The sequence below is a fragment of the Ursus arctos genome, unplaced genomic scaffold (genome assembly GCF_023065955.2).
Source record: "Ursus arctos isolate Adak ecotype North America unplaced genomic scaffold, UrsArc2.0 scaffold_26, whole genome shotgun sequence".
In the NCBI taxonomy this organism is placed as follows: domain Eukaryota; kingdom Metazoa; phylum Chordata; class Mammalia; order Carnivora; family Ursidae; genus Ursus; species Ursus arctos.
In genome coordinates, this window is record NW_026622941.1 from 3,986,134 (window position 1) to 4,014,035 (window position 27,902).

A 27,902-nucleotide genomic window follows, 5' to 3' on the forward strand; every position below is an offset into this window, starting at 1 on the left:
AGGAAGGGAACCACAGCTTTGGAACCAGAATGAAATCTGGAAACTATCACATCCTATCTATTGTAATTGGTTTTAATCGAGATGAAATCCGCGTAACAAAACCATGGCCGTTTTTAAAGTATACAATTCAGGGGCATTTTGTTCATTCATGATGTCGTGCAACCATTTCTATCTAGTTCAAAAATATTTTCCCACCCTAAAAGAAAACCCTGTACCCGCTGAGCAGTCAGTCCCCACTTGCCCCTCCCCCAGCACCTGGCAACCACCAATTCACCTTCTGTCTCTATGGATTCACCTTTTCTAGATATTTCATAGAAATAGAATCATACCATATGTGGCCTTTTGTACCTGGCTTCTTTCACCCAGTGTCATTTAAAAAAAAAAAAGACTTTATTTATTTGAGAAAGAGTGTGAGTGAGAGAGTGAGTGAGAGTGAGAGAACATGATTGCGGGGTGGGGAGGGGAGAGGTGAGGAGGGACAGAGGCAAAGGGAGAAGCAGGCTCCCGCTGAGCAGGGAGCCCCACACAAAATTCGATCCCAGGACCCCAGGATCATGACCTGAGCCAAAGGGAGATGCTTAACCGACTGAGCCCCCCACCTGCCCCTCAGCGTCCCATTTTCAAGGTTCATCCACATCATAGCATGTGTCAATACCCCTGCCTCTTTCTGACTGAGTAATATCCCGCCCGTTGTTTGTATCCTATGAATGACGACTGGCTGGTAGCCTCATTTATGGGCCTACAACGGGCCAGACTCTTCGCAGGTTCTTCTCTTACATCATTTTTTTTATTCCGCTGATTTGTACCTCAGTGGCTCCCACAGTGCAAATGAGGAAGCTGAAAGCCTGAGGGTGACAATGCCCTTCCCAAAGGTCATATAGCTGGTTTGTGGTCAAACCAGGGCTAGGACCCTGGTAGGGTTTCCATTCCCAGGGACCGAGAGGGCTTGAGAAAACTGGGCAAGAGCGCAGTGGCCAGAAGGCCAGAAGAACCCCTGCCGAGGAAGATCACCAACCTGGGGTAGGACAGGGGCCCGCACCGTACAACTTCTCCCCTTCCAGCCGCCTCCCTGCAGCCCCTTCTCCTGGGCCTCCCACACCCAACCTCCACCCCAGCTGGGGGCAGTACCTTCCTGACCAACAGGATTTGCCTGCCTTCACCTTAGGCCCCTTGTCTCTGGCCCCCCACGACAAAAGCTGGGGCATCCGGGGTCAACTGCAGCACAGGCCCAAGGCCCTAACTGAATGCTCTGAGGTGACCACCATTTTACCTTGATTCTCTACTTTGCTCTACTCCTGTCCCTCCGCAGAGACCTGGTCAGCCTTCCTCAGCCCTGACTGTTCTATCCTCTAGCACCAGCCTGGGCCTCACCTCCGCTCCCACACCCTGCGTGGGAACGACAACCCAGCAGAGCTGCTTCTGGTCTTTGTCCAGACAGCATATGGTCTAGGGAGGTGCAGAATCGAGGTCGTTTTGCCCCAGAAGCTTCCTGTACCCTGACCAATCCCAGTTTTGTTCCAAATGGGTTATGGGAGTCAAGGCAACTCCATAGCCACATTGCTTACAGTGCGTCGTCCCCCACCCCATACACACGCACGCACACACACACACACACACACACCCCTTCCTCCTCCCCACTCTTCATTCTGTCCCTAAAAACTGGACCCCCCTCTGCTGTCCCTGTTCCACCCCACTCAATCCTCCCACCTGCTATGAGAGAGCCCTCCAAGGAAGAGAGGTAATGACTTAGAGTTTCAGTAGCGTCTCCAGGAGCCTGGGGGACAGAGGTGGCTTGCAGTTGGAGGGACGGTGGCGAGGCTCTGTGCTGCAGAAATCAGCCCTTCAGCCACCCCAAAGGCTTCTCGCTGGTTGAGAACACGGTAGCCCACCACAGTCCTCGCCTGGCTGGAGGCTCTTTAGATCTGTCCAGGTCTTCTCTTTGTCTTCCTCCCTAAGGTTTTACCAGGTGGTGCCTTGGAGAGATGACAGAGGGGCAAGGCAACCCGGTTCTCTATCAGGGCTTGGTAATTCCTCACAAGGTCCTTGCTCAGAGGTACGCTAGGCAGCCGGGCCAGTTTTAGCACCTTCTCCTGGTAATGAGGCAGAGGGTTCGGGCAGGGCCAGCCCCTGGCAAAATCATTGGGAAGTGGGTTGGGCATGAGCTGGAGGCCTCGGCGCTCAAACCTTCCACCAGCTGAGATGTGCCGGTACCTGTTGGGGGAAAGGGGTGTGCAGAGACCAGAGAGGTCAAAGGAGAGGTGGGGGCATGGTGGGAGAAGTAAGAAGGGAAAGCATGATGCTTTTCTCATAGCTCAATAAAAGTATTTTCACAATAGTACAAAGGTAAGCCCCCCAATTTATAATTCTTCATGTTCCTCTCAAAAGAAAATGTTTTGGAAACCCTTAGTATTAAACATCAAACCATGATTAAAAATTCCACAGACTTGGGGCGCCGGGCTGGCTCAGTCGGGAGAGCATCTGACCCTTGATCTTGGGGTTGTGAGTTCAAGCCTCATGTTGGGTGTAGAGATTACTTTTAAAAAATTCTGTAGGCTTTTTAAAAAATCAGAATTATTTCGAATTATGATAATGATAAAATGCCAACTAGTCAAGGTCCCAAGCTAATATCATTCAAAGTAAGGAAGGATCATCATTGGGATCCTGGTGTGTTTTTTTGTTTGTTTGTTTTGGTTTGGTTTTGAGAGAGAGAGAGTGCAAACGAGGGGAGGGGCAGAGGGAGAGGGAGAGGGAGAGAATCCCAAGCAGACTCCTCACTCAGTGCGAAGCCCAGCTCAGGGCTGGATCTCACAACCACGAGATCATGACCTTAGCGAAAACCAAGAGTCGGACCTCAACTGACTGAGCCACCCAGGCGCCCCAAGCAGGGGGATCCCGTTATATTCTGATAGCGGTAAAGGCTGACCAACTGTTGCCATTAACGTCAGTGCCGTAAGAAAACAATGCATTTATGCCCTGAAAGCTTATTTGTCATGCACATCTTGAGACCGAGGTATAAAGCCCTGTTTGGCTAACATTTTTCTGTTACTCTAACACAAGCTTGAGAGTGATCGGGCTGTAGGGAATCCCTCTGTGTCTCTTCCGTATTGGATATTGGTCTATGTCAGAGAGCGTGCACCCCGTGTGTGCCTTTAGGATGGTGAAATTATGTTGTTTAGATGGTCAGTCTCCCATTCTTTTTACATATTATCTGTATATCATTATCCAGATGCTAACTGTCCCTCAGCCCCATGTCCTGTGCCAAGGCAGTGCCGGCAGGAAGTAGAGAACGCCGTTCAAGTGCCCCTTCTCATCCCTGGTGAGCATGAGGACATCCAAGAAGCCTTCTTGCTCTGACCAGCTGCCCTAGGACACCTGGTCTGATGGCTCCCTCTTCTACAGGCCTGTAGCGTTAGGTTCAATAGAGTCTCTATTGAGTTTTTATTTTTATTTATTTTTTTAAAGATTTTTTAATTTATTTATGTGACAGAGAGACAGCCAGTGAGAGAGGGAACACAGCAGGGGAGTGGGAGAGGAAGAAGCGGGCTCCCAGCGGAGGAGCCCGATGTGGGACTCGATCCCGGAACGCCGGGATCACGCCCTGAGCCGAAGGCAGACGCCCAACGACTGCGCTACCCAGGCGCCCCAGAGACTGACTTTTTAAAAAACAATGGTTAAGCATCTACCTTGGGCTCCGGTCATGATCTCAGGGTCCTGGGATCGAGGGGAGCCTGCTTCTCCCTCTCCCTCTGCCCCCTCCTCCCGCTCCCACTTGTGTTCTCTCTCTGTCTCTCTCTCAAATAAATAAAATCTTTAAAAATAAAATCAAATAAAAAACCAACGGTCGAATGGGGCAAATTTCCTGTGCTTCCACATGCTTTGCAGCTCGTCCCTCAGATATCCCCGTTTGCTGTCTTTGGTTTACATCAGACATACTCAAGCCTGGCTGCACATTAGAATCACTCCTCTGGAGCTTTTTAAAAATCCCTGTGCTCAGGCAGCCCACCCCTCAGCCCAGCTAAGTTGGAATCTCATGGGTGGGGCTCAAACCTCAGCATTTTTTAAAGAGGCCCAGGTGATTGCGACGTGCTACTGGAGCTGATAACGGCTGGGTTTAGGTATACGTGCTCTATTTCTCAGCAATGTCATGGGCATCTTGAAGCTTAGACCTGTCTGAAGCCCTTTCTGGGTCTCTCACGCTCAAAATGTGCCCTCTCGCCGATCTAGAGACTTTTTAAAAAAAAGATTTATTTATTTTAGAGGGAGAGAGGGAGAGAGCGAGCAAGCATGAGTAGGGGGAGGGGCAGAGGGCGAGGGAGAGAGAATCCACATGCCATGCTGAGGGCAGAGCCTGACGTGGGGCTGGACGCGGGGCTCGGCCCCAGGACCCTGAGATCACGACCCCAGCTGAAACCGAGAGTGGTGCTTAACCAACTGAGTCACCCAGGCACCCCTGATCTAGTGACATTTTAAAATGTATTTTAACCCCTTCCAGAACTGCTCAAAAGGACGACAGGGCAGGATGGGCCCTTCCTCTCACCGTTCTGTCTCGCTCCCACTGGTGAACTTGTACAAGTTCTTCAAGGGTCACCTCAAGCGCCATGTCCTCCATGAACAGCAAAACCTTGTGTGGGACTCCTTCATTCCTGGCTCCCAGGACTGGGCCTCCAGCAGCAAACAGAGGGAAACAAGGACCCTCCTCTCACGGGGACGACGTATTAATGACACCATACTGAGCCCCCTCTCCATGCCACACACCATGCCTTTTCATCTTCCAACAACCCTGCAAGGTACCAGGTACATCTCCAATACGTACTGGGGAAAGCGAGGCTCAGAGAAAGTCAAGGTGGCGTAGCAAGTTTGTGATGGAGCTGGGGAGATTGCTACCCAGACCTGAGCCCATGCAGCTTCTGCCCTCATGCACATTCACTGTAGGTTGGGCATGGCGTGCAGCTCTTTTGATGGATAATTGTGTTTTTCTTATGCTGCCTTTATAGAATGTTACATCAAATCAAAAGTAGCTGTGAACACTTCTGATTTCCCGTCAGGCAAGAGGGAAAATGGTTGGGAATGCAGATCCAGAACTGCATTCGAACCCCAGCTCTGCCACTTTCCTGGCCATATGGACTTGGGCGAGATAGGGGACTTCCCAGTGTCAGATGCCCCATCTGTAAAATGGGGTTGCTAGTAATAGTTTCTCTTCAGGGTAGTGGGAGGTTATAAATAATATAGCTCAAGTGATTACAACATCTGGCACTATCATTTCACTGAAGTTTATTTTTATTGTTATTTTTGGGGGGGGCGATCTAAGTCTCATCACCTTTGTATGCCTAGTGTTAGTTAGCACATACTCGGAATCAACAACCCGTCCTGCAAGCCAAAGCCCTGAAGAATCTTCTCTCAAAATCACCAACTGGTGGCATTTTTTGAAAAGCTTAAAAATCTCCACAGCCTCCTCTCCAACCCCTCACTGCTTCTGTTAATGCCCTTGGGGTTGGAATTTGAGATATTCTATCCTTATTCCCTGCCCCCTTTCCTGCCTTATCGCCTCGGAAACTGGACCCAGTAGGGAGATAACTGTGCTGTGCGTTCCCAAGTTCCCACGGTGGGCGGTGGGCGGGGAGGGAGAGCAGCAGGCCGCTCCATTAACCCCTTTTGCATTCCTGTCTCTGCTCAGACCGGTCAACCCTCATCCCCTTCAAGCTTTCTGAGGCCCTCCTACCCTTCCAGCCTTCACCTGGTTTCTGCGCAAAGCCTTCCTGGGGGGACGCTCCAGCCCATAGCAACCCCTCCCTCCTCTGCATTTCTGTAATAACACCTGTTTTTTGTATAGTGCTTTCCTATCTCCATTAACCCATTTTATCTTCTCCCATCGAGTGGTGTTTACTGTCCGCATTTTATCAGTGATGGAATTGGGTCCGGAAGAACTAAACAGTTTGCCAAGTCTGGACTTTAATCCAAACCTCTGACTCCAGCTCTCAGCTCTTTCCACTAGTAATTGCTATTCTTACAACACTCACTGTCTGTGTTACACTTTGGACACGTAGTGTGCGTGGGGTTGTTTTGTTAGCCGCCTCTCCGAGCCTGTAGGTAGGTATCTGCCTTTCCTAAGCGCCCTGGGGGAAGGAACAGAGTGACATTTGTCTGGACCCCCAGGGCCCAGCAGGTATTAAGCACCTAGATGTATCCCGGGCATTCTAGTTAAATGGTTAAGCGACCTCCCCTGGCTGTCCTTCCCTTGCCTCCACACCTTCCTTCCAGCTACCTTCAGGACTGATGCCCAAAGGCGGAGGCCTAGAGTACCGAGGTAGACATCAGAAACAGGGACCAGAGAGAGGGAGGGCCACCTGAACAGGAGTAGGTTGGGTAAGCACCCCCCTCCCCGCCACGAGGAAGGAGCTCCTCTTACTTCTTGAAGTTCTTTGGGGGCAGGATGTTGCCCTTGGCGTCGAGGGGAGGTGCCCTCGCTTCGCTCCTCAGCTTGAGTTTGTCCAGCTCTCTCAACTCCCGCACCGTCCTGACGCGCACCTGGTTCTTCCTGTTCTCGTCCACAAAGATGGGAGTGCCGCAGATGAAGGTCAGGAAGCTGTTTGGACCCATCCAGGAGGGAGGGGGCATGGGGGGCTCTGCCGGGGGGCAGCCGTGGGCCCTGGTGTCCGTCAGCCAGCGCCACACGTTGCTATCGTAGGGCCTGTCGGGCCTGGTGGGGAAGGTGGCGGGCAGACGGCCCACATCCAGCCACGTGTGAAAGCCCCAGGTGTGCTGGGCGGCGTCCTTCCAAGGGTGGACGAGTCGGCGGCGCACCTCGGACTTGACCTCCGTGCAGGGCGGCGGCTTCAGGGCCAGCCGGTGGTGGGCCTGCGGGGTGAAGCCGGGCCACTCCCAGGACTCACTGGGGAGGAGGAACTCACGTTGAGCCCACGTTTGGTGGGTCAGCAGGGGCTCGCTGGCATGGGCCATCTAGGGAGAGACAAAAGGGGAGCCTGGGGGACCACTGCCTCTCTCTTCCAGGAGTGGCTGCAGAGACGACAAGAGACCCCGGATTCTCATTGGGACTGTGGTGGCCTGGCCGAAAACCATGTCTCCATTCCTGCCCTGCCGTCAGAAGCTCTGTCTGCTCTGTAGAAGTCCCCTGGGTTTCTCACCTTCTGCTCTCTCTCCATCCGTGAGGTTAGATTTCCCACCCCCTCTCCTCAGCTTCTGTCTCCCTGCCCTTCACTCCTTACCTTACCGGTCCTCTCCACTCTGGCTGCCCCCCCCCCCCGCTCCTGCCAGGAACTGGTGAGGGGAAATGCCCCTTCCCAAGCAACACGGAGAAGGAAAATCTCCCTCCAGAGAATGCAGCCCAGGGGCTCTTCTCTCCCGGACTCATCCTGTTACTTGTTTCTTTGTCATCAGGGCAGTTCCCTCACTTCTCATCCAAATACAATCAAGTATGGAAAACATCTAGAAGGCTGGTTCCTTCCCTTTCCTGTGTCCCACCTCTCGTGAAATAAACAGTAGCAGATATGTATTGACACTGTGCTAAACACATCCACAACTCATAACCCTATGAGCAAATGCTGTTACTCTCCGATCTCAGGGATGCAAAAAGCAAGACACAATGAGGGTAAATAATTCACCCAGGGTCGCTGGGTCAGAGAGTGGCAGAGCTGGGACTTGAGCCATCTGCCTACGCTACTCAAAACACCTCTCCCTCCTTTCCACCCTAGGACTTTATTGATTCCCAAAAACTTACCTGTCTCTTGGGCCCACTCCGCTGTCATTTCTCCATGACCACCCCAGTAGGTGGGGCTGGGACATGTAACCAGGCATCTCCTATTCTCTGAGTTCTGTGTTCACAATACCATAGGATTAAGAGAGGAGGATGGTAGGAGAGCTCTGGGCCAAATCTACTGGCCAGAAGAAAGTATGGCCCACCCCAGGGGAACAGCCCTTAGCCCAGCAGGGTGCAAACAGATAGGCTGTGGAGATGGGGCCCCACCTCGTACCTGCAAGAAAGGTTTTTGGACATGAGGTGGATCATTCCGTCCCCTGGGTTGTCTTTGTGGGCTACTGGCCATCCCTCTTGTGGGCCTGATTGCCAGGAGGGGCTGCTTTGTAGGGAAGACTTTCCTGGCAGCATTGTTTGCTGTTGGGGTTGCTATGGTGATGCTTCCTGGATGGTGACGCAGGAGGAGGCCCTTACCTCCCCCCTCGGAGGGCTCTTCAGTCCCTTGGGACCTGGCTGCCTTTCAGGTGATACAGGCAGGGGATAGAACTTACATGTTTTTAGCAAAAGATGGTAACCAGAGGGGCTTCCGGGAGGGACTTGCCTAGGAGGGCAGGGAGAGAAAAGCAGGGCAGGCTGGCTTCCAGGCTCTGGATGTGGGGGAGGTCATGAGGCACCTAATAACTGCCCATCCTTCCCTACTGCTCTGGGAGGGGTGAGCCCTGCCCCTCTGTAGGCCTTTCCTTACAGGGACTGCTAAGAGGACACGTTAGCCATCAGGTTCAGAGGTTCTGGGAAATACGCCAGTTTCTGCCCTCGAAAGGTGGTGTGCCTGTGCAGGATGTGGGAGGAAGCCTGGGCCAAAGCCCTTAGCACTCTCCTTCACGTGTTTCTTCGTGCTGGCTTCAGGCCTTACCGCTTCCCTGTTACCATTGTCTCCCGCTTCTTCTCCAGCCCCTCCTTATGCCTCAGGGACCAGATACCGACGCGCCACAGAGACCACACTTCCACCCTGGATTTTATTGAGAGTTAATGGTAGTGTTCTTGAGCTGGCGCACATGCATGCGGTCAGCTAGGGCCTAGGTGGCTCTTTGCAAAGCTGAGGTGCGAGCTAAGGAAGCTAGGCAGGGCAGGGCCCTTTCAGTCTTCTCAAGCCTTGGGCCAAGTTCTTGGCAATGGCTAGTCTCTCTGGCATGATTAGGGACGTTATCAGAGAAACGTCTCATGGGAGCACATCTGGGTACCCACACTCTTCGCTTCAGATGCATCCATTTTCCCACCCCCAATTCAACTCTTGACCCATTACGAGAGACTTTTTTCTTGGGATTTCTTCTTGCAGGAACACTGACTTGGAAACATGGGAAGGTGGGAGGGAGGGGCAGTAAGAGGGACCCTAGGAAGCAGATCTGCTCGTCTGGGTGCCTACAGTAAAGAGCCCTTGAGGCAGGTGTCCTGGGTCTGGAAGAAACCGTGCACTGCAGGTCCTCCCTTCTCTAGGAATTAAAAGCAAGGAACAGAAGCAAACTGAAACCCCTTGTCATCCTACCCACCTTCTGGCAGTCTCTAGATAATGATCTAAGGAAATAAGCTTACATTTATAATTAGAGGATAATTTGGAGAATATACACTATTTACAAGGGCCAGCCTGCAAGGAGCAGGGAAGTTGGGAGACTGCTGGGCACAGGTGTAAACAGGCTGGGCAGCTCCTAATCTCTTCACCCTTGTTTTTGCTGTTCCCACCCTTCAGCTCCTAGCAGGGAGAGTGAGGAACCAAATTCTCTTGGGGAGCATTGGTGGCACAGTGACCGGTCACCAGGCTCTCGCTGCTTGCAGAGGGCTCAGTAGTGGCCGTGGCGTGACCAGGCGAAGTGGAGCTAGAGGAGTGGACGGTCCCTGCCTCTGTCCTCACTCTAGATGATGCTGGGATGGCCCAGCCAGACGAGCTCCTGGAACCGTGGAGGGCTCGGGCAGCAAGGGTAAGGTCGGGCCTCTACCGCAGCTCAGGGATGAACTGAGCCCAGTTGATGCTGTCAGGGCCTAGAGGGTCCTCCTCTAGGCCAGGAAAGCTGATGTCCAGCAGGATCTTGCTGAGGCTGTCATTCATCGTGTCCAGAACCAGGCCTTCTGTCAGAGAACGGTTGGCTGAAAGGCTGGCCACCTCTGGCCCAGGGGAGTCTGGCTTGGGGACTTCCATATCTGAGGGGGAAGAGGTGCTGAAGGGGTCGGGGTCAGAGGTGAGGTCAAAGGGCTCCGAATTGAGGAGCTCTCGGGGTGAGTCAAAGAGGGGGATACTTTTCAGCGGGGTGGTGCTAAAATCCGTCAGCCCCAGGGAATCAGGCAAGGGGCCAAAGGCAGCCTGGGGGGGTTGCACTGGGCTGAAATCCAGCCCCCCTACTTTGGCTGGGGGTGTGAGCCTCCAGGATTCAGGGGTCACGGGGAGGACAGATTTGCTTGGGGTGGAGGAGATGGGCAGCGTCTCCTTAATGGGTGTCTTAAAAGGTCCTCCCTCCTCCTGGGAGTAGCCAAGCTGGGAGGCAGGCTCAGAGGACTCTGCGGGCAAAGGGAGCTCTGTGGCTCGCTGGGAAGTCCCAGGGCCTTCGGAGAAGAGCAGCTCGGGCTCATCCAGACAAGGAGGCAGGAGGTGCTGTTTCCTTCGAGACCGGCTCATCTCCCTCCCCTCCCTTCGTTTAATCACGAGCATTTCCGAGACACACCGGGCTGGGGACTTGAGCCCACCGTAGGACTTCTTGGGCCTTGGAGTGGGAGAGTGGGATGAACCCTCCCAGGAGTGAGACGATTCCTCTTTGACAGACGGGCATGGCGAGGGCCACTCCTCCAAGGGCGGGCTCTCTACTTTGATGGGTCTCCCCAAGGGCGGCATTTCCTCCCCAGGCTGGGGTTCTTCCTCCTTGATGGACTGAACTGGAAGCAGAGGAGACAGCCCTTCTCCAAGCAGGAGTTTGTCCTCTTGCATGGGCCCCGTGGCAGGCAGAGGGGCCACCCCCTCCTCGGCTAGCAGCACCTGAAAGGAAAGCAGGGGTGCGGTGAGAGGGGGCTCGCCAGGCCTTGACATTCACCCCAGTCACCAGGCGGGACACAAGATTATGACTAAAATAAGCCACATGCTGGTACTGATCCTTTTTGGTCTTTTTAAAGTCTTACGAACTATGAAATATGAGAATATATGAGGAAGGTGGTTGTTCAATTCTGGGAGTAAAAGGCAGAACGCTGTTTTAATATGGTGCTGGTACAATCAGTACCCAGCTGAGAGACCATAAAATTGGATGCCTGTTTCATACCATATACAAAGACTTCAACAGAAAAATTAAAACCATACGAATCCTGAAAGAGAATCTAGGAGACTACATGTACAATCTGAGGGTGGGGGGCGACCTTCTTAAGCAAGACTGGAAACCCAGAAGCTGTAAAAGAGAAGAGAGACATAGTTGACTATATAAAAACTTAAAATCTTACTGTGGCAAGAGATTCCATAAACAAAGAGACAAACAATAGAAGTAAAAAATATCTTCAGCACCAAAGACAGAGGTTAATATTTTAATAACAAAGAACTTTCACATATTATTATCAAAACCCCATAGAAAGATGGGCCATGCCCCTACATAACTATGGTAAACCATTCCAAGTGACCCAACGTAAGGAGAAGGTACTCACACTTACTGATAAGCAAAGAAAGATAAAATGAAACAAGGAGATATCATTTACACATAGCAGATGGGCAAATATTTAAAAGACTATTAATACCAATTGCTGGCAAAGATGTAGGTCTTGTCACATATTGCTGGTAGAAATGTAAATTATTGTATAGTTTTTTGGAAACCAATATCTAGCAAGTTTTAATAAAATAGAAAACACCTTTCCACTGGGCAATCTCACATCTGGTTTTCTAGCCCACAGAAATAAAAGCACTTGTAAGAAAGGTACCTGCAAAGATATTTATTGCCGTGTTGTTTGTAGGGCAAAAAACCCAGAAACAAAATGTACCCGTAAAAGTGGAATGGCTGGAAAATTTATGGCCTAGCCACAGGGTGGAATATTACGTGACCATTAAGAAATAAGGAATTCGAGCCCATGCCGAGTGACTTGGAAGAACTTGCCTGTGGCAGGAGAGTGTAGTGTGATCCCATTTTGAATGTTCTGGGTGTTGTATGTACGTACGTAAAATGGTTATGGCTGGGCGTGTATGTCTAGCGCGTGAAGAGCAGGGATACGTGATAAAAGCAAGCACACTACATCGTCAGCACAGGGCATCACGGGCAGCAGGGGATGTGAGTGAAGGTGGGGGAGGGAAGGCAGAAGGGGGGAGATGCATTAGAGCAAAAACAGTATATGTGCGACAGTCACATGGATACATTTAGGTAAAATTACATATGGTGGTATGTACAATTTCATGTATATTTAAAAAATTTTTTTTCAATTAAAAAAAAAGTAAAGCAAACCCAAGTCTTTCTAAACTCCAGAGCCTACGCTATTTCCATCTCTATGAAGGAGGCAAGGGGGCCCTTTTCTCTGCTTTGTTATCAGTCGGCTCTCGCTCACAAATCCTCTACAGAGTTAAGTCCAGACTTGGTAGCCCATCACGAAATGGTCTTAACTTAACCCTCCTCACCTTCTCCTCAGGCTAGGCTGCTGACGCTCAACCAGGGCGCTATCCCCACCCTCCCACCCCCTAGGGGACATTTGGCAATGTCGGGACACATTCTAATTGTCACCCTGGAGGATGCTCTTGGCATCTAGTGGGGAGATAAGGGACGCTGCTAAAGATCCCTCAGTGCGTAGGACCGTCTGTCCCTTTCCACCCCCAGCAAAGAATTAGCCAGCCCTGAATGTCAACGGTACGGAGGCTGGGAACCCGAGCTAGACTGACCCAATCACTCTACTGCTGCTAGGTATAAACTGGTATCTCCTGCCTCCATGGCATCGCCCATTAGAATGCTGTTGCCACACCTGTTTGCTTACCCAAATGTAATTCTTACAAACTCATCAGGAATCCATGGGCTTCTGACACCACTTACACCATAATCCAAGTTCCTTTTTAGCTCTTACAATGCTCTTGAATTTTCCTTTGTCATACAAAGGAAAGTGCCTTGTCTACCCAACTAGATTGACAAGCTTCTCAAGGAACACTTAGCGAGTGCTTGCCAACTATAGGTCCAACACTTTAATTGACTGGAGTGTCTCCTCAGAGGAAAATGGAAGCCACTCACCTTGGGGGCGATACGGACTCGCTTGCTGTGGCGGGCAAGCTCTGAGCTCATGAGTGAGGCTGCCAGGGGCAGTGGCACCTTTACCGAGGGCTGCAACACCAGTGACTGGTTCACTGGGAACTGGATGGGTACCAGGTATGAGCTGACCCGTGGTAGCAGTGGCTTCATCTTCCGCCCTAGGAGGACACGGGAGAGATCAGGAGCAGGGGTCCAGGGATACACCCCTTCTCAATCCCAGGAGCTCCACTCTCCTTCTCTGGGCTCAGCGCCCTTCGAGCTGGGCACAGACTCCCGCAGCCTGGTTGTCTAAAATACGCCCCCAGAGCAAGGACTAGCCTGACGCCCACTGTCCCATACTAACGTGCGCCCAGTGGGAGTTCAGTTTTGATGGTCACGTTCCGGCGGAGCTCAGGATTGGTTCGTTTCTGCTGCTGCTTGTGGCAGAGAGGGAGAGAAAGAAACCTGGGTTAATGAGGCAGGGGGAGAAGGCAGGAGAACCCGCCAGCTGCTCCGGTACCGTGCACTGAGCTAACTGGCAGCCCAGAAAGAAAAGGCTGGTCTGGGGTGGATGCAGGTGAGCACTGTCTCCAGAGCCTGGTTGGTGGGAACAGGTGGATGGCACGCAGACATACGATGGCAGGACAGTCCTCCCACCTCATCCATGTGTCCTCACCACCCCCAGGGGTTGCTAAAGCACGGAGTTCTACAAGCAGCAGAGGAAAGCCGGGTAGGAAAAGGGAGAGGGAAAACTGCCTCCTGCCAGGCCTATGCCATGCACTTGAGGTTGCTGTCTTGCACGAAGCCCGTGGCACGTCCTCCTGCCACACCCTGCTCTGCTCCGTGCACCTCCATCGTGCCCGTCGCGGGGGAGGAGAAGTGGGCAGGAGCTGGGGGGGATGAGGTGGTGGCCGTTCATTTCCTTACTGCTGGGAACTCGGGGTGCCCTGCGTTTAGGGCTGGCGGTCACACTGCCACACTGGCTCCCTTCCCCTGTCCACTAAAGCCATGCTGCGCAGTGAAAGGAGAACAAGGCCAAGCCCCGAGCCGGGAGGAAAAGAATCTTACTGATTCCAAGTGCTCAGGCGATTGTGGAGACCCTGGGTCCAGTGGCTGGTGGCGGTCAGGCATTGTGGGAGAGAAATGAGATGAAGTTACCACCAACGTGGTCAGTCTGACCGGGTCGGGAGAAACAGCTAGTCCTGTTGGATGCTGAGGATCACGGGGGACAACTTTCCCTCCCAGGGGAACAGTTACAGCTAGCAGCCGCCTTATGGGCACTCTGAAATCCCCAAACAATCACTTCTGAAAAGATGTTCTGGTGGCTCAGTTTCTGGACTCCAGGCTGAAGAAGGGCTCCTTCAAAGCAAGGGCTTCTAGACTTCCTCTGTAAGAATCACCTGAGAGGCTTGTTTAAAATGCATATTCCTGGGCCCATCCCAGACCCACTGTGTCAGAAGACCCATGAGCGGGGCCTGAGAAGCTGTATTTTAACAAGCATCCCAGGCGATTCTTATCCACAAAGCAGTTAGGGAAACACTGCCTGGGCAAGTCGTCTATTTAGATCAGAGCAGCCCTCCCAGGGCCTGGTCTAGCCCAGAAGTGTGTCATTTGTTGTGTGTCAACCGTATTAATTCAGCTAGTTTTATGCAAGCTGTCTCTGGGCTGGCTGGCTTCTAACTCTGCCCTGGCCAGGTAAGATCATCACAAGAAGGACTTGTTTCCTTTTGAGTTGGACATTATGATGACCAATTCTGGCCCTATTTGGATGGAACCAGGATACTCACCTTGAACACTTGGTCCAACGTCAAGTAGCGATTGGCACTGGGGTGGATAGTCCAGAAGGAGACCTTGCCATTGGCAGATGTCTCCCGAACAAACATGTCATGGAGAGAAAGGTTGTGGCGGATGGAATTCTGCAAGGAGAGAAAGACAACTACTTATCAGCTTCTTTATCTTCTGAGTCATCCCCTTTGACGTTCCCCGAGGAGACATCAGTCTCAGGCCTCCCCCACTGTAGCCAGCAGGGTCCTCACGGTCTTGCCTATTGGCAAGTCTCTCCCTGCAGCTCCACACCAAGGAGCTGGCAAGCTGGGCCACGAAGCCATCAGTCCAATGGCTGGTGGTAAGGAAAAGACCTGGATGGCTGTCAGCGGCTAGGAAAGAGGACTGACACTGTGGACCAATCATAGCAAGACAGGCGAGTGAAGAAACTAAGAAAGTAGGAAATTTCGTTGAAGTAAGAGTGTGAAGAGTTCTATTGTGAGGGCGCCTGGGTGGCTCAGTCGGTTAAGCATCTGCCTTCAGCTCAGGTCATGATCCCAGGGCCCTGGGATCAAGTCCTGCATCAGGCTCCTTGCTCAGCAGGGAGCCTGCTTCTCCCTGTCCCTCTGCCTGCCGCTCCCCCCTCTCTCTCACAAATAAATAAAAATCTTTAAAAAAAAAAAAAAAAGAGTTCTGTTATGGAGGAAACAAAACAGAAAACCCCTTGCTTGGAGCTGCGTATCTGTTAGAAGACCAACGCCGTGGCTCTGTCAGTGTAATGTGAGCAACGGCGACTCCAAGGGACCTCAGGGTTCCCACGAGTACAATGAAGAGAAAGCCCCTGCCTTCTGGAGAGGACATGTGACATTAGAGGAGGTGACTCTTGGGTCAGCATGTTTTTTTCATTAAGATCTTTTCATAAAGCTACTCAGTCACTCCAGCTGCCATTCAATATAGCACGAAAGGAGGCTCAGTGCTACCCAGGACAGTCTCTCCAAGACCTCTACCCTTAGGGAGCCCAGGGAGGGACCGATGAAGTGGTTGCAGAGCTCCCGTTGACCATCTTGCCTGGATTTGGCAGGATCAAGTCACATCTGAGATACAATTGTTTACGGTTCTAGCTTTCTTTCCATTTAACTGTTCCTCAGAGCACCAGATGCAAATGGCTGCACATCTGTATGGACAAACTGCCGGGCCAGAGTGCCCTTGGCGTTCATCGCTACGGGTTGTCATGTACCTTCCAGCCTGGCTTGGCAATGTGCTTGAAATAGGGGAAGTGGTCCTCGATCCAAGTATAGATGTCTTTCAAGGTCATGCGCTTCCTCTCGGTGCTATTGATGGCGAACTGTATCATGGCCATGTAAGAATATGGCGGCCGCTCAGACACAGAGTCCTGCCAGGATGCTGATGCTCCCGGGAGCTCGTCGACCTGAAGGTATGAGAAGCCAAAGGCAAGGAGAAAAAGAAATGAGGTGGAAGAGTTCATAAGACCTCCCCTGGGCCCCCTCAAAGAACATCCCCTAGAGAAACCTCTTAACCTGCCGAATTGTGCTAGAAACCAACTCATCTGAGACGACTACTCCAGAGAATAAAATTTTAGGATTAGGAAGCACAGCAATGATCTAGTCCAGTCCCTAGACAATGTGGAGACACTTCTCTGTCATTGTTCATTTTGTCGAATACGTTGCTCGTGGAAACCTCTCAGGAAAGTTTGGGTGTACATTAGGATTCTTAAAGCATTGGTTTACACTAAAACCATACTCATTTTTCAGAGTCAAGAGACCCAACGTCTTTGTCCACTTTCTACTGATGTGATGTGAATAAACCCACCACTTTTCAGTGTTTGTATGAGACAGATACTCTCAAGAGTATGGGACAGACAAATGTCTGCAAAGCATACATCTGGCTAAGTCTTAGGCACAGAGCTGATTAGTCACATTTGAAAAAACTGAGCTCTGGGGCACCTGGGTGGCTCAGTCAGTTGAGCATCTGACTCTTGGTTTCAGCTCAGGTCATGATCTCAGGGTTGTGGGATCAAGCCCCGGGTTGGGCTCTGCACTCAGCTCGGAGTCAGCTTGAGATTCTCTCTCTTTCTCTGTCTCCCACTCCCCCACTCACACACTCTCTCATTCTCTCTCTCTGGAATAAATAAATACATCTTTTAAAAAAATAAATAAAAAATGTAAAAACTGAGCTCTAACTTTAGAAAGTGCACAAGTTTTAAGTTTTACTTTTGCACACATCCATGTAAATTTTCACTTTTAAAGCCTGCTGAAATGACTTATTAAGAGTGTATGCAACAATATGGCCACAGTGAAAAACAACCCCAGGCCACATAGTTGGGTCAAATCGAGTTTGATTACCAGGGAAGTATTTAACATTCACACCTAACTCTCTTTATTTGCTATTAACATATCTTCTAATAGAACTATCTTATTAAAAATGCTCTATTCCTTTCATACTGTTGGGCTGCCTCTTTAAGGCTCAAGTGGCTTTCCCAACTAAGATCTCTTCATCATTTCCTGATACCTACTAAGCATCTGCTAAGGGCAGAGTGCTCATGGAATACAGAACGAGCCAGGAGCATCTGCCCTCGAGGGAATTTCACGGATGGGGCAAAAAAGATTCCCGGCAGAAAGGTAGCTCAAACGCTATGCAGAATCGCACTAGCGAAGTGCTAATGCCAGAACTTGGAAACTCTGCTCCACAGGCCACTTGTTCCATTTCCCTTCTTAGAAGCTCCCTGCACCGGCCCTGACTTCCCTAGTGAGAAGTCACCTTTACCTGACCCTGCTCCAGGTGACGATTCTCCTTTTCCTCCATCTCTTGCTTGATGCTGCTGGAGCCCAGTCCATCAGAACTCATCTTTCCGAGCCACTGGATGTTGGTCAAGCTGTTGTCGAGAGTGCAGCCTGCTGCCTCACCGCCAGCTAGAGGGGAAACAATCCAAGATGCCACTTAGCTGCCTGAGCCAGGGCCTGGCAGGCCCATCAAAATCGGTGGTTGGGGAGCGTCTCTCCAAGACCTCTACCCGTAGGGACAGGGAACACATGCTCAATCTGTTGTGGCCCTCAGGTGCTCTGCCCCATTATGGATTTCAGGAGAGATTCAGGAGCCACGCTAAGCTTGAGAGATCAGTCAAGGCAACCTTACCAAAGAGTTATTGCGCAAACAAAGTCACTTTTCCGCCTCGTGCTTCAGTTTTCTCCTTTATTAACATGGAGAAAGATTCCCATTTCCCTGTATGGTCAAGGGGGAAGATAACTAGAAAAAATAAACAAATCCTTTCCTAATACAAAGAAAGTAAGAGAAATGTTAAATTATAATTTGGGCACTTTCAAAGGCACCCAAAGGATCTGGGTCAAGGATTTGGGATGAAGAAAGACAAGACTTTCCCCTGGTTCAGGCTAGGTGCCTGTCTGTTAAGTATCAACGTGATGGACTGCAGTCCTTGCTACCAGAGAGGAAAGGCTGGGCTCCTCACCCCTTTGCCTTGCAGACCACATACCACAGCTCTCCCATCTCTGCCCGGGAAGGGCTCCAGGTGGTCTAGGAAGATTCACATCCCTAGCTGCAGGCTTTGGTCCCAGGGTCTCGGTGACCACTTCTGTCCTCTTGGGATCATTGCTGGTTTGGGCTTGAGGCTGGGGTCCTGGAGGGTGAGTGGGGGCTCCCCCACAGCTGATGAGGATGAATTTGTTGGGCCCACTGCTGCCACTCTCTTTTCCTTTGGCGGTCAATGCTGTGATGATGCTCTGGATATTGGCATTGTTAGGGACGGCCACCACTTGGGTGTTGGGCATGGTGGGGTGGTTAATGATCTTGATCCCAGCTGGAAACTTGCAAGAGTTGGACTCTGCCGCCTCCTTGGGGGCCTGTGCTTGACCAGGCTCTTGTTGGGCAGGGGGCCTCTTAGGTTCCTCTCCTGATGTTTCACCTGGGGCATTTTGAACAGGAAGGGGCAGCCTCCGTCTTTTGAGAATCAGTGGCCGACGGGGGCTGGTTTTCATTATGAATCTGTGCTTTCACTCTCCATTGAGAATCACAAGCACGGGCCCTGGAAAGTGCAAGGAACAGCAGGATATCAGAGATTTGTTAGGCTGAGAAGGAGGAACCGCTAGAAAGAGGCGTTCCCCTTTCCATGACCAAAAGCATGAGCCCATGGGCCCAGGTTAATGATCCCTGGGCCTCTGTAAAGACTTCAGACAATAAGGAGATGAGTTCTATGACAGAAGAAAGCTAAAACTGAAGCATTTCAAAAGGGGAAAGCGGGACTGGGTTGAACGTAGGTCAACATGACCAAAGGTCTTCCAGAAGCCTAAGAATGTTTGGCTACACAAATGAATGGGACAGTTACAAAAATGTGGAAATTTCTATCATTGCTTATTATAATACAGATCCCTTGCAGTGACTCTAGGGACGGGAATGCTGGAATAGGAGGGCATTTGGCAATTTGAGGAGTCCGGACAAGACTCTGATCCCATGATCCATGTTAGGATTGATAATGCCTGTATATTTTTACATCATCTTAGTCTGTAAATAAAAGGATCAGTGCCCACAGGATCAGAGGAGAAGGGCAGATAGCACTATTACTCCCTCGTCGTCATCTCCTACTTCACAAGACCCGAAAGAAAATGGAAACTGCTCTATTCAAGGCCCATGGTGCTATTCATCTCACAGGCTATTACCCTTGTACTGATAAAAGAAAGAGTACACTTTTATTTCACAATTTGCAAAATATTTCTATAGTGACATTTTAATACTTGCGTGTGCTTATTCATATTTTAACTTTCTAAGCATGTTAATCGATTCCTTGACGTCTCTTCCAGAACCAAGGCTATAATCCCTATCTCCTGACCAATAGAGTGTGCTGTCATCAATAGGCTATGGTGGTTTTGTCATGTTAAGGAAAATCGTTTTATCTTTAAAAAAAAAACTGTGTTTGTTGATTTTAATAGATACACGGGATACTCTGCCATCATGTAAAATCATGTAATCCTATTTAAAGGTACTTTGACAGAGAATAGGCTGTGTTAGGACATCCACTGTCTCCTTAAAAATGACTGTCATGGTCCAATGACATTTGCCATCTGCTTAGAGTTCATAGGCTCTCTCCACTCTTGCCTCCTCCCTTTCCTTTATAACTTGGTTTCCTCTACTTTCAAATCTCAGTTTTATTTCTACCTCCTAGCTCTTCGGGCCTCCCTCCCTCCACCAATCAGTAAATACTATCATTCCTTCCCCATCCCCAAAAGATATCTTCCTGGTCTAAGGCTTAATTTTGCTTTCAACTCTCTGACCAGTCTCTTCCTATCATTGCCAACAGTTTAATCTAAGCTAGGGGACTTCCAGAGTGACTCCTCTGTCACCACTGCCCATCCTAACCAGGGAAACCTTGCAGGTTCTCAGGTACCAGGAGAAAGCCCCGGAAAAGGGTGAAGTGGAGGCAGTGCTGCTCAGTGGTGAGAGCGCTTGGGAGGAGGGGAGGGTGTGGGCAGGTTTGTCTTTGACTTAATGCAGAATAAGCTCAATCTTCAAGCCATCCACAGTCTGCCTAGAAAAGTAGGCCATCCCAGCAGCCCTCCCGAGGCTGTGGGCAGGGCGCAGAGGTCAAACTTCCAGGGAAGGCCAAGAGGTGGTTCGAGAAAGAAGCAAGGACAAGGCCAGGAGGTTGGATGCAGAAAAAGTCTGCACCCTCTCTCAGCCGTCGTTCCCGTGTGGCCCCAAACCTCCACTCCGGTCCCGAGCCCTGCTGCTAGACCCCCTGACCTCAGCGCCCGAGCCCGGGCTCCCAGCCTCTGCCCGGGCCGGGGCTCGGACTCCATTCCTCCGCCCCCCTCTCACCTCCCGACTGCAGCAGCCGCCGCTGCTGGGCTGTGGCTCCAAGGGCGGGCTCCGGGCTCCTCCAACCTGGGGGCCGAGCCGGGGGCCCGGATAGGGACTCGCGCCAGGCCGGCCGGGTCCCCGGCGGTGCGGGAGGGGTGGGGAATCCCGGGGGATCCCGGGAGGGGAGGGGTCCCGGGCCGGGGGGCCGGGGGTGGGGTCGGGCACCGGAGCTTTCAGTTTGTTCCGCTGTTTGAAATTGGCGCCGGCGGAGCGTTGCGGTCACGTGACGGAGCGTCGCCAATCGGCGGCCGCCCTTGTCTCCGCGTTCCGGGCTCGAACGCTGCGGCGGCCCCAGTGAGCGGCGGCCGGGACGCCGCCGGGCGGGTAAGGCGGGCCGGCGGCCGGCTCGTGGGGAGGGGCGGCAGTGGGCGGCCCGGAGGGCGCAGGAGGGGCCCCCGCGGCTGGGGGCGGCGGGGGGCGGCCGGGGGCGGCCGGGGGCGGCGGGGAGACGGCGCTGCCCGGGCCGGCGCCCTCGGCCTGCGCTCCCTCGCGCGTTCCCGTGGGTTCCCTGAGCCCGCCCCCGGCGCCTCTCCTCCCACCTCCCGAGCCATCCTCTGGCCCTTTCAAAGTCTCCCTGGCTCGGCTTCCTTCCTAGGGGGAAATTACTCCATTCCCCTCCAACTAACGATCGTCTGGCCGCCTCGACCAGTCGACCGGCGTATCATCTTGTTTAAGCTTCCTCCACCTTAAAAAAAAAAATTCCACTCCATGATAATACTTTATTAACTTGGTCGACACATTTTGTCGAGCACCTACTATGTGCCAGGCCCTGGTGGGATAACAGTGGTAGGGGAGATTCTTTCCTTAAAACGTATAATGGGAAGACGGGAGAGAACAGACATGTTTGAAGAATCGCATAAGCAATGGGAGAATTATAGCTGTGAAGGGATAAATTAGAGGTCATTGACAACTGAGTATCTGCAATAAGATCTTGCCTTCGGTAGGTCAGGAAAGGCTTTTCTGAACGGAAGCTTGTTCTGAGATCTGATGCCTTTGTACAAAGAAGGGAGTGAACCCCGCAAAGCAGAGGGAGGAAGGTGTACAAAGGCTGTGTGGTAGGAGGAAGATTGGTTGTAAAAGGCAGGAGGAGGAGTCAGAGCTGGGAGCTGAATGGGAGTGTGGTGTGAGATGAAGCTGGAGGCAGAGGAAGTAGGACCTTCGCCATAACTGAGGGAATTTGGTCCTTATCCAGAAATGAAACATTTTTAAGCAGAAGTGAGTCAAAGTCAGATTTGCATTTTTAAAAGGTTCGTCTGCAGGGGCTGCTGGAGTGGATTAGGGTAGACCTGTTTAGGCTATTGCAATACTCCAGACCAGAACTGTTGGAACTTGAGGGTGGTGGGGAGAGAAAGACAGCAAGAGAGAGGGGCAAAGGGGATAATATTGAAGACATACTTAAGAGGTAAGATTGTCAGGCTTGGTAGTGTTGGATGGGGACAAAGGAGGGACACGTCAAGGTTTCTGGCCATCTAACTAGATGAATGATAATACTATACCCCGAGCAAGGGCCTTGGAAGATAATCACCTGTGGAGCAGGTGCAGGGGAGATGATCATAAATTCAGTTTTAAATATGTTGAGTTTGAGGGCGCTTGGGTGGCTCAGTCGGTTAAGTGGCTGCCTTCTGCTCAGGTCATGATCCCTGCTCAGCAAGGAGTCTGCTTCTCCCTCTCCCTCTGCCTGCTGCTCCTCCTGCTTGTGCTCTCTCTCTGTGTCACATAAATGCTCTCTCTCTGTGTCACATAAATACATAAATAAAATCTTAAAAAGGAAAAAAAAAAGATATTTGGAGTCAACTGGAAAATTTAAAATAAATACGTTGAGTTTGAGATGCATTCAAGACATTTAGTTGCTGTCAAGTAGGCAGCGGGTACGTGGGTACTGAGTGTAGAGAATTCTAAGCTGAGTATATGAATACTTAAGTCATCCACTTGTAAGTGTGAGCCGATGATTGCCTAAGAAAGGTGTGTAGAGTAAGGAAAACTCCAGAACACAGCCAGAGGGAGAGGTTTTAGAGAGCAGACGGGACTGACCTGCGATTATAGCATAAATAGAGTGGATGTGGATATATATATATATAGGTTTGTATCTTTGGTATCTGGAAAGTGAGAGTATTTTCTTTGATGTCTCCCGCATTCTCTGTGAAGTGGGAAGTAAGGTCATTTGTTAAGAAGAAAGGGGAGTTCTAAATTTTTAAAAAAGTGGATGGGGTGCCTGGGTGGCTCAGTCGTTAAGCGTCTGCCTTTGGCTCGGTTCATGATCCCAGGGTCCTGGATCGAGCCCCATGTCGGTCTCTCTGCTCAGCAGGAAGCCTGCTTCTCCCTCTCCCACTCCCCCTGCTTGTGTTCCCTCTCTTGCTGTCTCTCTCTCTGTCAAATAGATAAATAAAATAAGAAAGTGGAAACATCTTAAGATAATCTGCAGATAATGAGTTGATGAAGGAAACATAGTAGGATTGCTGCTGAGCAATGTCATGTCTATTGGAGGCTGGCTAACGTCAACACTTGGAGCCATTGCTGCTACTGTCATCTCTCCTCTAGACTCCTGCAGCAGTCCTTTAACTGTACACCCTGCTTCCTTTCTGTATGCCTGCTTTCCCCAACCCACCTGTTGTCAAAGAGCGTCTAGAGTTCCTTGCTGTGGCTTCCTGTCACACTAAGAATAATTAAATCCAGAGGCCTTAACCTTGCCTATGAAGTCCTGTGTCACATGAACTGGTTCTCATCTACTCTCCTTTCTTCATTTCAGGTATTTGCTCAAATATCACTTTTTCAGTTGCCTTCCCCAGCAACCCTGTCTAAAAGAGCACTGAGTTGGCTCAACCCCTTATCCTGTTTGGTTTTTCTCCATAGTCACTACCCAGCTAGGATGTAAGCACCACGAGGGCAGGGATTTCATTTTGTCCTCTGGTTTATATTTCCAGCACCAGGAACAGGGCCTAGCACTGTGGGCACTCAGTGTTTGTTGAATGGCTGAATGAATGAACAAACAGCTGTGTGTATTACCTGGGTTCTCCCTAAAAATGTTAGTTCCCGAGGTAGAGATTTTGTCCTTTCTTTTTTCTTTACCTGTATCTCCACTGCCTAGTGACATAAGTCAGAGTACGTTACTTTTTATTGTTGACTGACCGAATGAATCATGAATGTGTGGTGGAACCAGTCTGCCCTGCTGTAGAACTTTGCTGGATGCTCAGCTGTACCTCGCATGCACCTCTCCATAGCACGCAAACTTCCATCCCACCCTTCCACTGATGAACCTCTTATTAAAGACGATCTGGTTACTAGAGTCAATGGACGCTTTTTTCAGCCTCTTTATTATTCTGGTCCTGTTGATCCTGCTTCTGTGTCTAGCCTCCCATTACCACTGACACAGCCCAGATTCAGGCCTCATCATTTCTCACTGAAGTAACAGAGTAACCTCCTAAAACTGGTCCCTCTACTTCAAGAGTACTCCCTTTCCTTCCACACTGTTGCCAGGATGATCTGTCTAAAAGGCAAAAACAATCAATTATGACCTTTATGGAACAATTGAAAATTTGAACATGTCTGGATATTTGATAATATATTTTTTTCTTTGACAGAGAGAGAGAGGGAGCACAAATGGGGGAGCGGCAGGCAGAGGGAGAAGCAAGCTCCCCACTGAGCAAGGAGCCTGATGCGGGGCTTGATCCCAGGAGCCTGGGGTCATGACCTGAGCCAAAGGCAGACGCTTAACCCACTGAGCTACCCAGGCATCCCTGGATATTTGATAATATTAAGGAATATTATATATATTATATATATATGTTGTATTAATGGGGATGGTATAATATCATCTTTTCTTTATAATAACACAGGGAAAGGGGAAGGGGATAAAGGGTGTGGATGGATCTTGATTGGCTATGGGTTGATGGTTGTTGGAGCTGGGTGATGGGTACATGGGGGCTCATATTATTCATTCTCTTTTTGTGTGTGTTCAAAATTGTCTGTAGAGAAAGTTAAAAAAAAAAATATCCAGGGGTACCTGGGTGGCGCAGTGGTTAAGCGTCTGCCTTCAGCTCAGGGCGTGATCCCAGCGTTCTAGGATCGAGCCCCACTTCAGGCTCTTCTGCTGGGAGCCTGCTTCTTCCTCTCCCACTCCCCCTGCTTGTGTTCCCTCTCTCACTGGCTGTCTCTGTCAAATAAATAAATAAAATCTTAAAAAAAAAAATCCAGTGTGATCACATCCTTCTGCTTGAAAATCTTCAGTGACTACTTCAAGTCCAAACACCTATGGCACACCTGCTTTTTCTTTTTCTTTTTCTTTTTTTTTTTTTTTTAAAGATTTTATTTATTTACTCAACAGAGAGAGAGAGACAGCCAGCGAGAGAAGGAACACAAGCAGGGGGAGTGGGAGAGGAAGAAGCAGGCTCACAGCAGAGGAGCCTGATGTGGGGCTTGATCCCATAACGGCAGGATCACGCCCTGAGCCGAAGGCAGACGCTTAACCGCTGTGCCACCCAGGCGCCCCAACACACCTGCTTTTTCTGACCTGACCCTGACACCAGCTCCAGCCTCTGATGTCTTGCATTTGTCTTTGCATACTGTGTCCAGTTCCATGGAGTCTCTGATACCTTGAATTCACAGTCTTGTCTCCGTGCCTCTGTATATGCTGTTCCACAGCCGGGAATGCCTTGCTCTTTCTGCTCTCTGGCTTTTCCTAGCTTTTCTGTACTAGGTCAGGTATCACCCTCTCTAGAAAGCGTCCCCTGGGGTGAGTGGAAGCATTCTCCTCTTTATCGTAATTGTCTGTCTACCTCTGCTAGCCTCTCAGCTCTTTGAAGGCAGAGACAGTCTCACCTATGTGTCCCTATAAGCTCTTGGCACTTGATAAATGATTGTAGAATCAATGGTTATTCGTCTTTAAATTCCCAACACCCAGCACGGCAGTCAACCCGTGCTATATCAGTGTGCATTGAATGCATGTTGTTGAACGGGAACGACTGTGTTTTCACTTGGTGATGTAGGAATAGGAAGCTGTACTCCCCACAGTGTCGAGGTAGGGGTGGTGGTTGATAATAGAACTGGTCGACAGAGGATGAGCAAGAGCTGGGGATGGAATCGTCAGAATTGTCTCTCAGCTTTTGTTTTTTTCTCTGAAGGCATGGGTTGGAATCGGAACCTGAACCCGGACCTGACTACAACCAGCATCATGTGGCTACTAACTGCTCTTCCTTCACCTATTGATGCCTCCCAGAAAAAAACGCCACCAGCGTTCCCAGAAAGCCCAGCTGCTATTCCAAGAACCACCACTGGAGGACCCCAAACACCACTATGGCTCTCCCCAGCTTACCATCACTCACACTAGACAGGTGCCCAGCAAGCCCATTGACCATAACACCGCCACGTCCTGGGTAGGCCATGGGATTCTTACTTTGACTTTTGCTCTGTTAGGCTTCTCAGAATGCTGCCTCTTCTGCCCCTTAAACCAGGGCCTCCAAAGATTCATGGGGGCAGGGACAAGGAGGCAATGTATTCTTTCTGTCATCAGCCATCTTCTCTGGTATATCTTCTTTTCTAAGTTGAAGCTCAGGCATGGGCTGGTTGGAGTTGGAGTCTTTCCCCCCACAGTCTTCTTAAAGAGTTCAGGATAAAAGTTTTATTACCCAGTAGCTCAGTGAAGAAGCCAGATAAATGGCAGAATGAGTAAAAAAATGAGATTGTTCCCCAAGCTTCACTTGAGAGGTAAACTTTTTAGCTAGGTACTATATTTACTATTTAATAGAGTGAACCTGGAGAAAACCCCACAGAAATGGCATGTCGTATTTTGACAGTTTCAAGGCCCTAGGAAGAGAATACAGCTACTGTCAGGGAAGTAGTATAGCCAGAGGGCCAGACAAAAAAGCCTAAACTTCCATTTAAGAGTGCTTAATGAATATAGCTTGCTCAGGATTGCTTGGAAGAACCATAATACTTGCTTTGGGCTTGTAGAAGAAACGGAAATGTTAGAATCCCATGGATGAGAAGAGGAATGAACATTTATTGAGAACTCGTCGTATGTCAGCTCTTATGCTGGTTGCTTTCCATACAGGATCTCACTCCCTGTTCTTGCACTCAGCATTCACTCTACTGGGGGCCTTCTTCATGCCAGGCACTCTGCTAGGTGCTGGGCATCAAAGGTGAGGAAGACTGCTGGTCTCTGCCCTCAAAGTTTAAAGATAGTTAAACAAGTTGTAGGTGTACAGTGTGATAAAGTGAAGGAGACATTGTCCCCTTTCTTACACACGAGGAAACCGCCAGAGAGATTGAATTACTTGCCCAAAACTCATATCCCTTTCTTTTAATATCCCATTAGACAGATATTTTGTTTTGTGTCTATACTATACTGGGCCCCCTTTTAGAATTCTGGTCCTTGGATAGTTTCCTCCCCTTGGTAGCTGGCTTTCCTCACTTCCTTTTGGTTTTTGTTTTTGATCCTTAAGGTATCACCTCAGTTTGATACGAAAGCAGAAAGCTGGTTCCCGGTGAACCAGAAACGTCATCATCGAAACCAGGCAAGGCATTCAAGTCGAAAGTCTACCACCTCCAAGTTCCCGCATCTAACATTTGAGAGTCCACTGTCTTCCTCCGGTTCAGCCATGCTTGGGATCCCCTTAACCAGGGAATGCCCTCGTCAATCAGAAAAGCGCCTTTCCGGAAGGCCCTTAGTTCCAATGCTCAGTCCTCAAAGCTGTGGGGAAGTGTCAGCACATACGCTTCAGAACTTTCCTTATGTATTCATTCCACCTGATATCCAGACCCCAGAGTCATCGTTGGTGAAGGAGGGGCCCAATCCCCCAGATCAGAGGGAAAGTAGCCTTCCGAGCTGCTCCTTCCATACTAGTACTCCCAAGGGCCCAGAGCCTGGGCCTGTTCTCGTTGAAGACACTCCTGAGGAGAAGTATGGGATCAAGGTCACATGGAGGAGACGACACCACTTGTTTGCTTACCTCAGGGAGAGAGGGAAGCTGAACAAAGACCAGTTCCTTATGAAAAACTCCCTGGATTTCTCAGACACCAGCAGTCTCAAGACATTTTCATAAAGTTGCTAAAGTACTTTCCTGGCTCACAGGAGAGTACATTAGGAGAATAAAATGGAAATAATACCAATAACCTCAATAGAAAAAAGATGCTTTAACTAGAACCTTGGAGTCCTAAGGGAATTCAGATTTGCTTTTTAAAATGTCTTTTCCTGAAAAGTCTTTAGTGTCATAAACAGTTCACTTCATATTTTTCTTCCATTAACTGTTTAAAATTTGAAGTCTCTTGCAGTAACTATTTAAAATGTATGTAAATAAATGGTTGCAGAAAGGTTTTAGAGAACCCTG

General features: G+C 50.1%; 3 protein-coding genes across 5 annotated transcripts; 1 reads left to right on the plus strand and 2 right to left on the minus strand.

Annotated features, from left to right (window-relative positions):
* Positions 1-371: 371 nt before the first annotated feature.
* TEX52 (testis expressed 52) lies at positions 372-8,060 on the minus strand. 2 transcript variants are annotated; one of them, XM_057318834.1, is made up of 3 exons: positions 7,224-7,677; positions 6,407-6,957; positions 372-2,211 (listed from the first exon to the last, which is right to left on the minus strand). In XM_057318834.1, the coding sequence occupies exons 2-3, from the start codon at positions 6,955-6,957 to the stop codon at positions 1,917-1,919; spliced, it is 846 nt and encodes a 281-aa protein (XP_057174817.1). In that variant the 5' UTR covers positions 7,224-7,677; the 3' UTR covers positions 372-1,916. The 2 variants fall into 2 exon arrangements, with proteins under 2 accessions (XP_057174817.1, XP_026358463.2); XM_026502678.4 differs by lacking the exon at positions 7,224-7,677 and adding an exon at positions 7,989-8,060 and having other exon boundaries at positions 1,686-2,211.
* Positions 8,061-8,721: 661 nt separating this feature from the next.
* Positions 8,722-20,683, minus strand: FOXM1 (forkhead box M1). The gene is made up of 9 exons (XM_057303227.1): positions 20,539-20,683; positions 18,203-18,751; positions 17,479-17,624; positions 15,932-16,123; positions 14,718-14,846; positions 13,999-14,043; positions 13,295-13,367; positions 12,934-13,109; positions 8,722-10,730 (listed from the first exon to the last, which is right to left on the minus strand). Exons 2-9 carry the CDS (start codon positions 18,702-18,704, stop codon positions 9,699-9,701), a joined length of 2,295 nt encoding a protein of 764 aa, XP_057159210.1. The 5' UTR covers positions 18,705-18,751; positions 20,539-20,683; the 3' UTR covers positions 8,722-9,698.
* Positions 20,684-20,814: 131 nt separating this feature from the next.
* RHNO1 (RAD9-HUS1-RAD1 interacting nuclear orphan 1) lies at positions 20,815-27,897 on the plus strand. 2 transcript variants are annotated; one of them, XM_026502673.4, is made up of 3 exons: positions 20,815-20,904; positions 25,698-25,949; positions 27,018-27,897. In XM_026502673.4, exons 2-3 carry the CDS (start codon positions 25,782-25,784, stop codon positions 27,615-27,617), a joined length of 768 nt encoding a protein of 255 aa, XP_026358458.2. In that variant the 5' UTR covers positions 20,815-20,904; positions 25,698-25,781; the 3' UTR covers positions 27,618-27,897. The 2 variants fall into 2 exon arrangements, with proteins under 2 accessions (XP_026358458.2, XP_026358459.2); XM_026502674.4 differs by having other exon boundaries at positions 25,698-25,907.
* Positions 27,898-27,902: the final 5 nt, after the last annotated feature.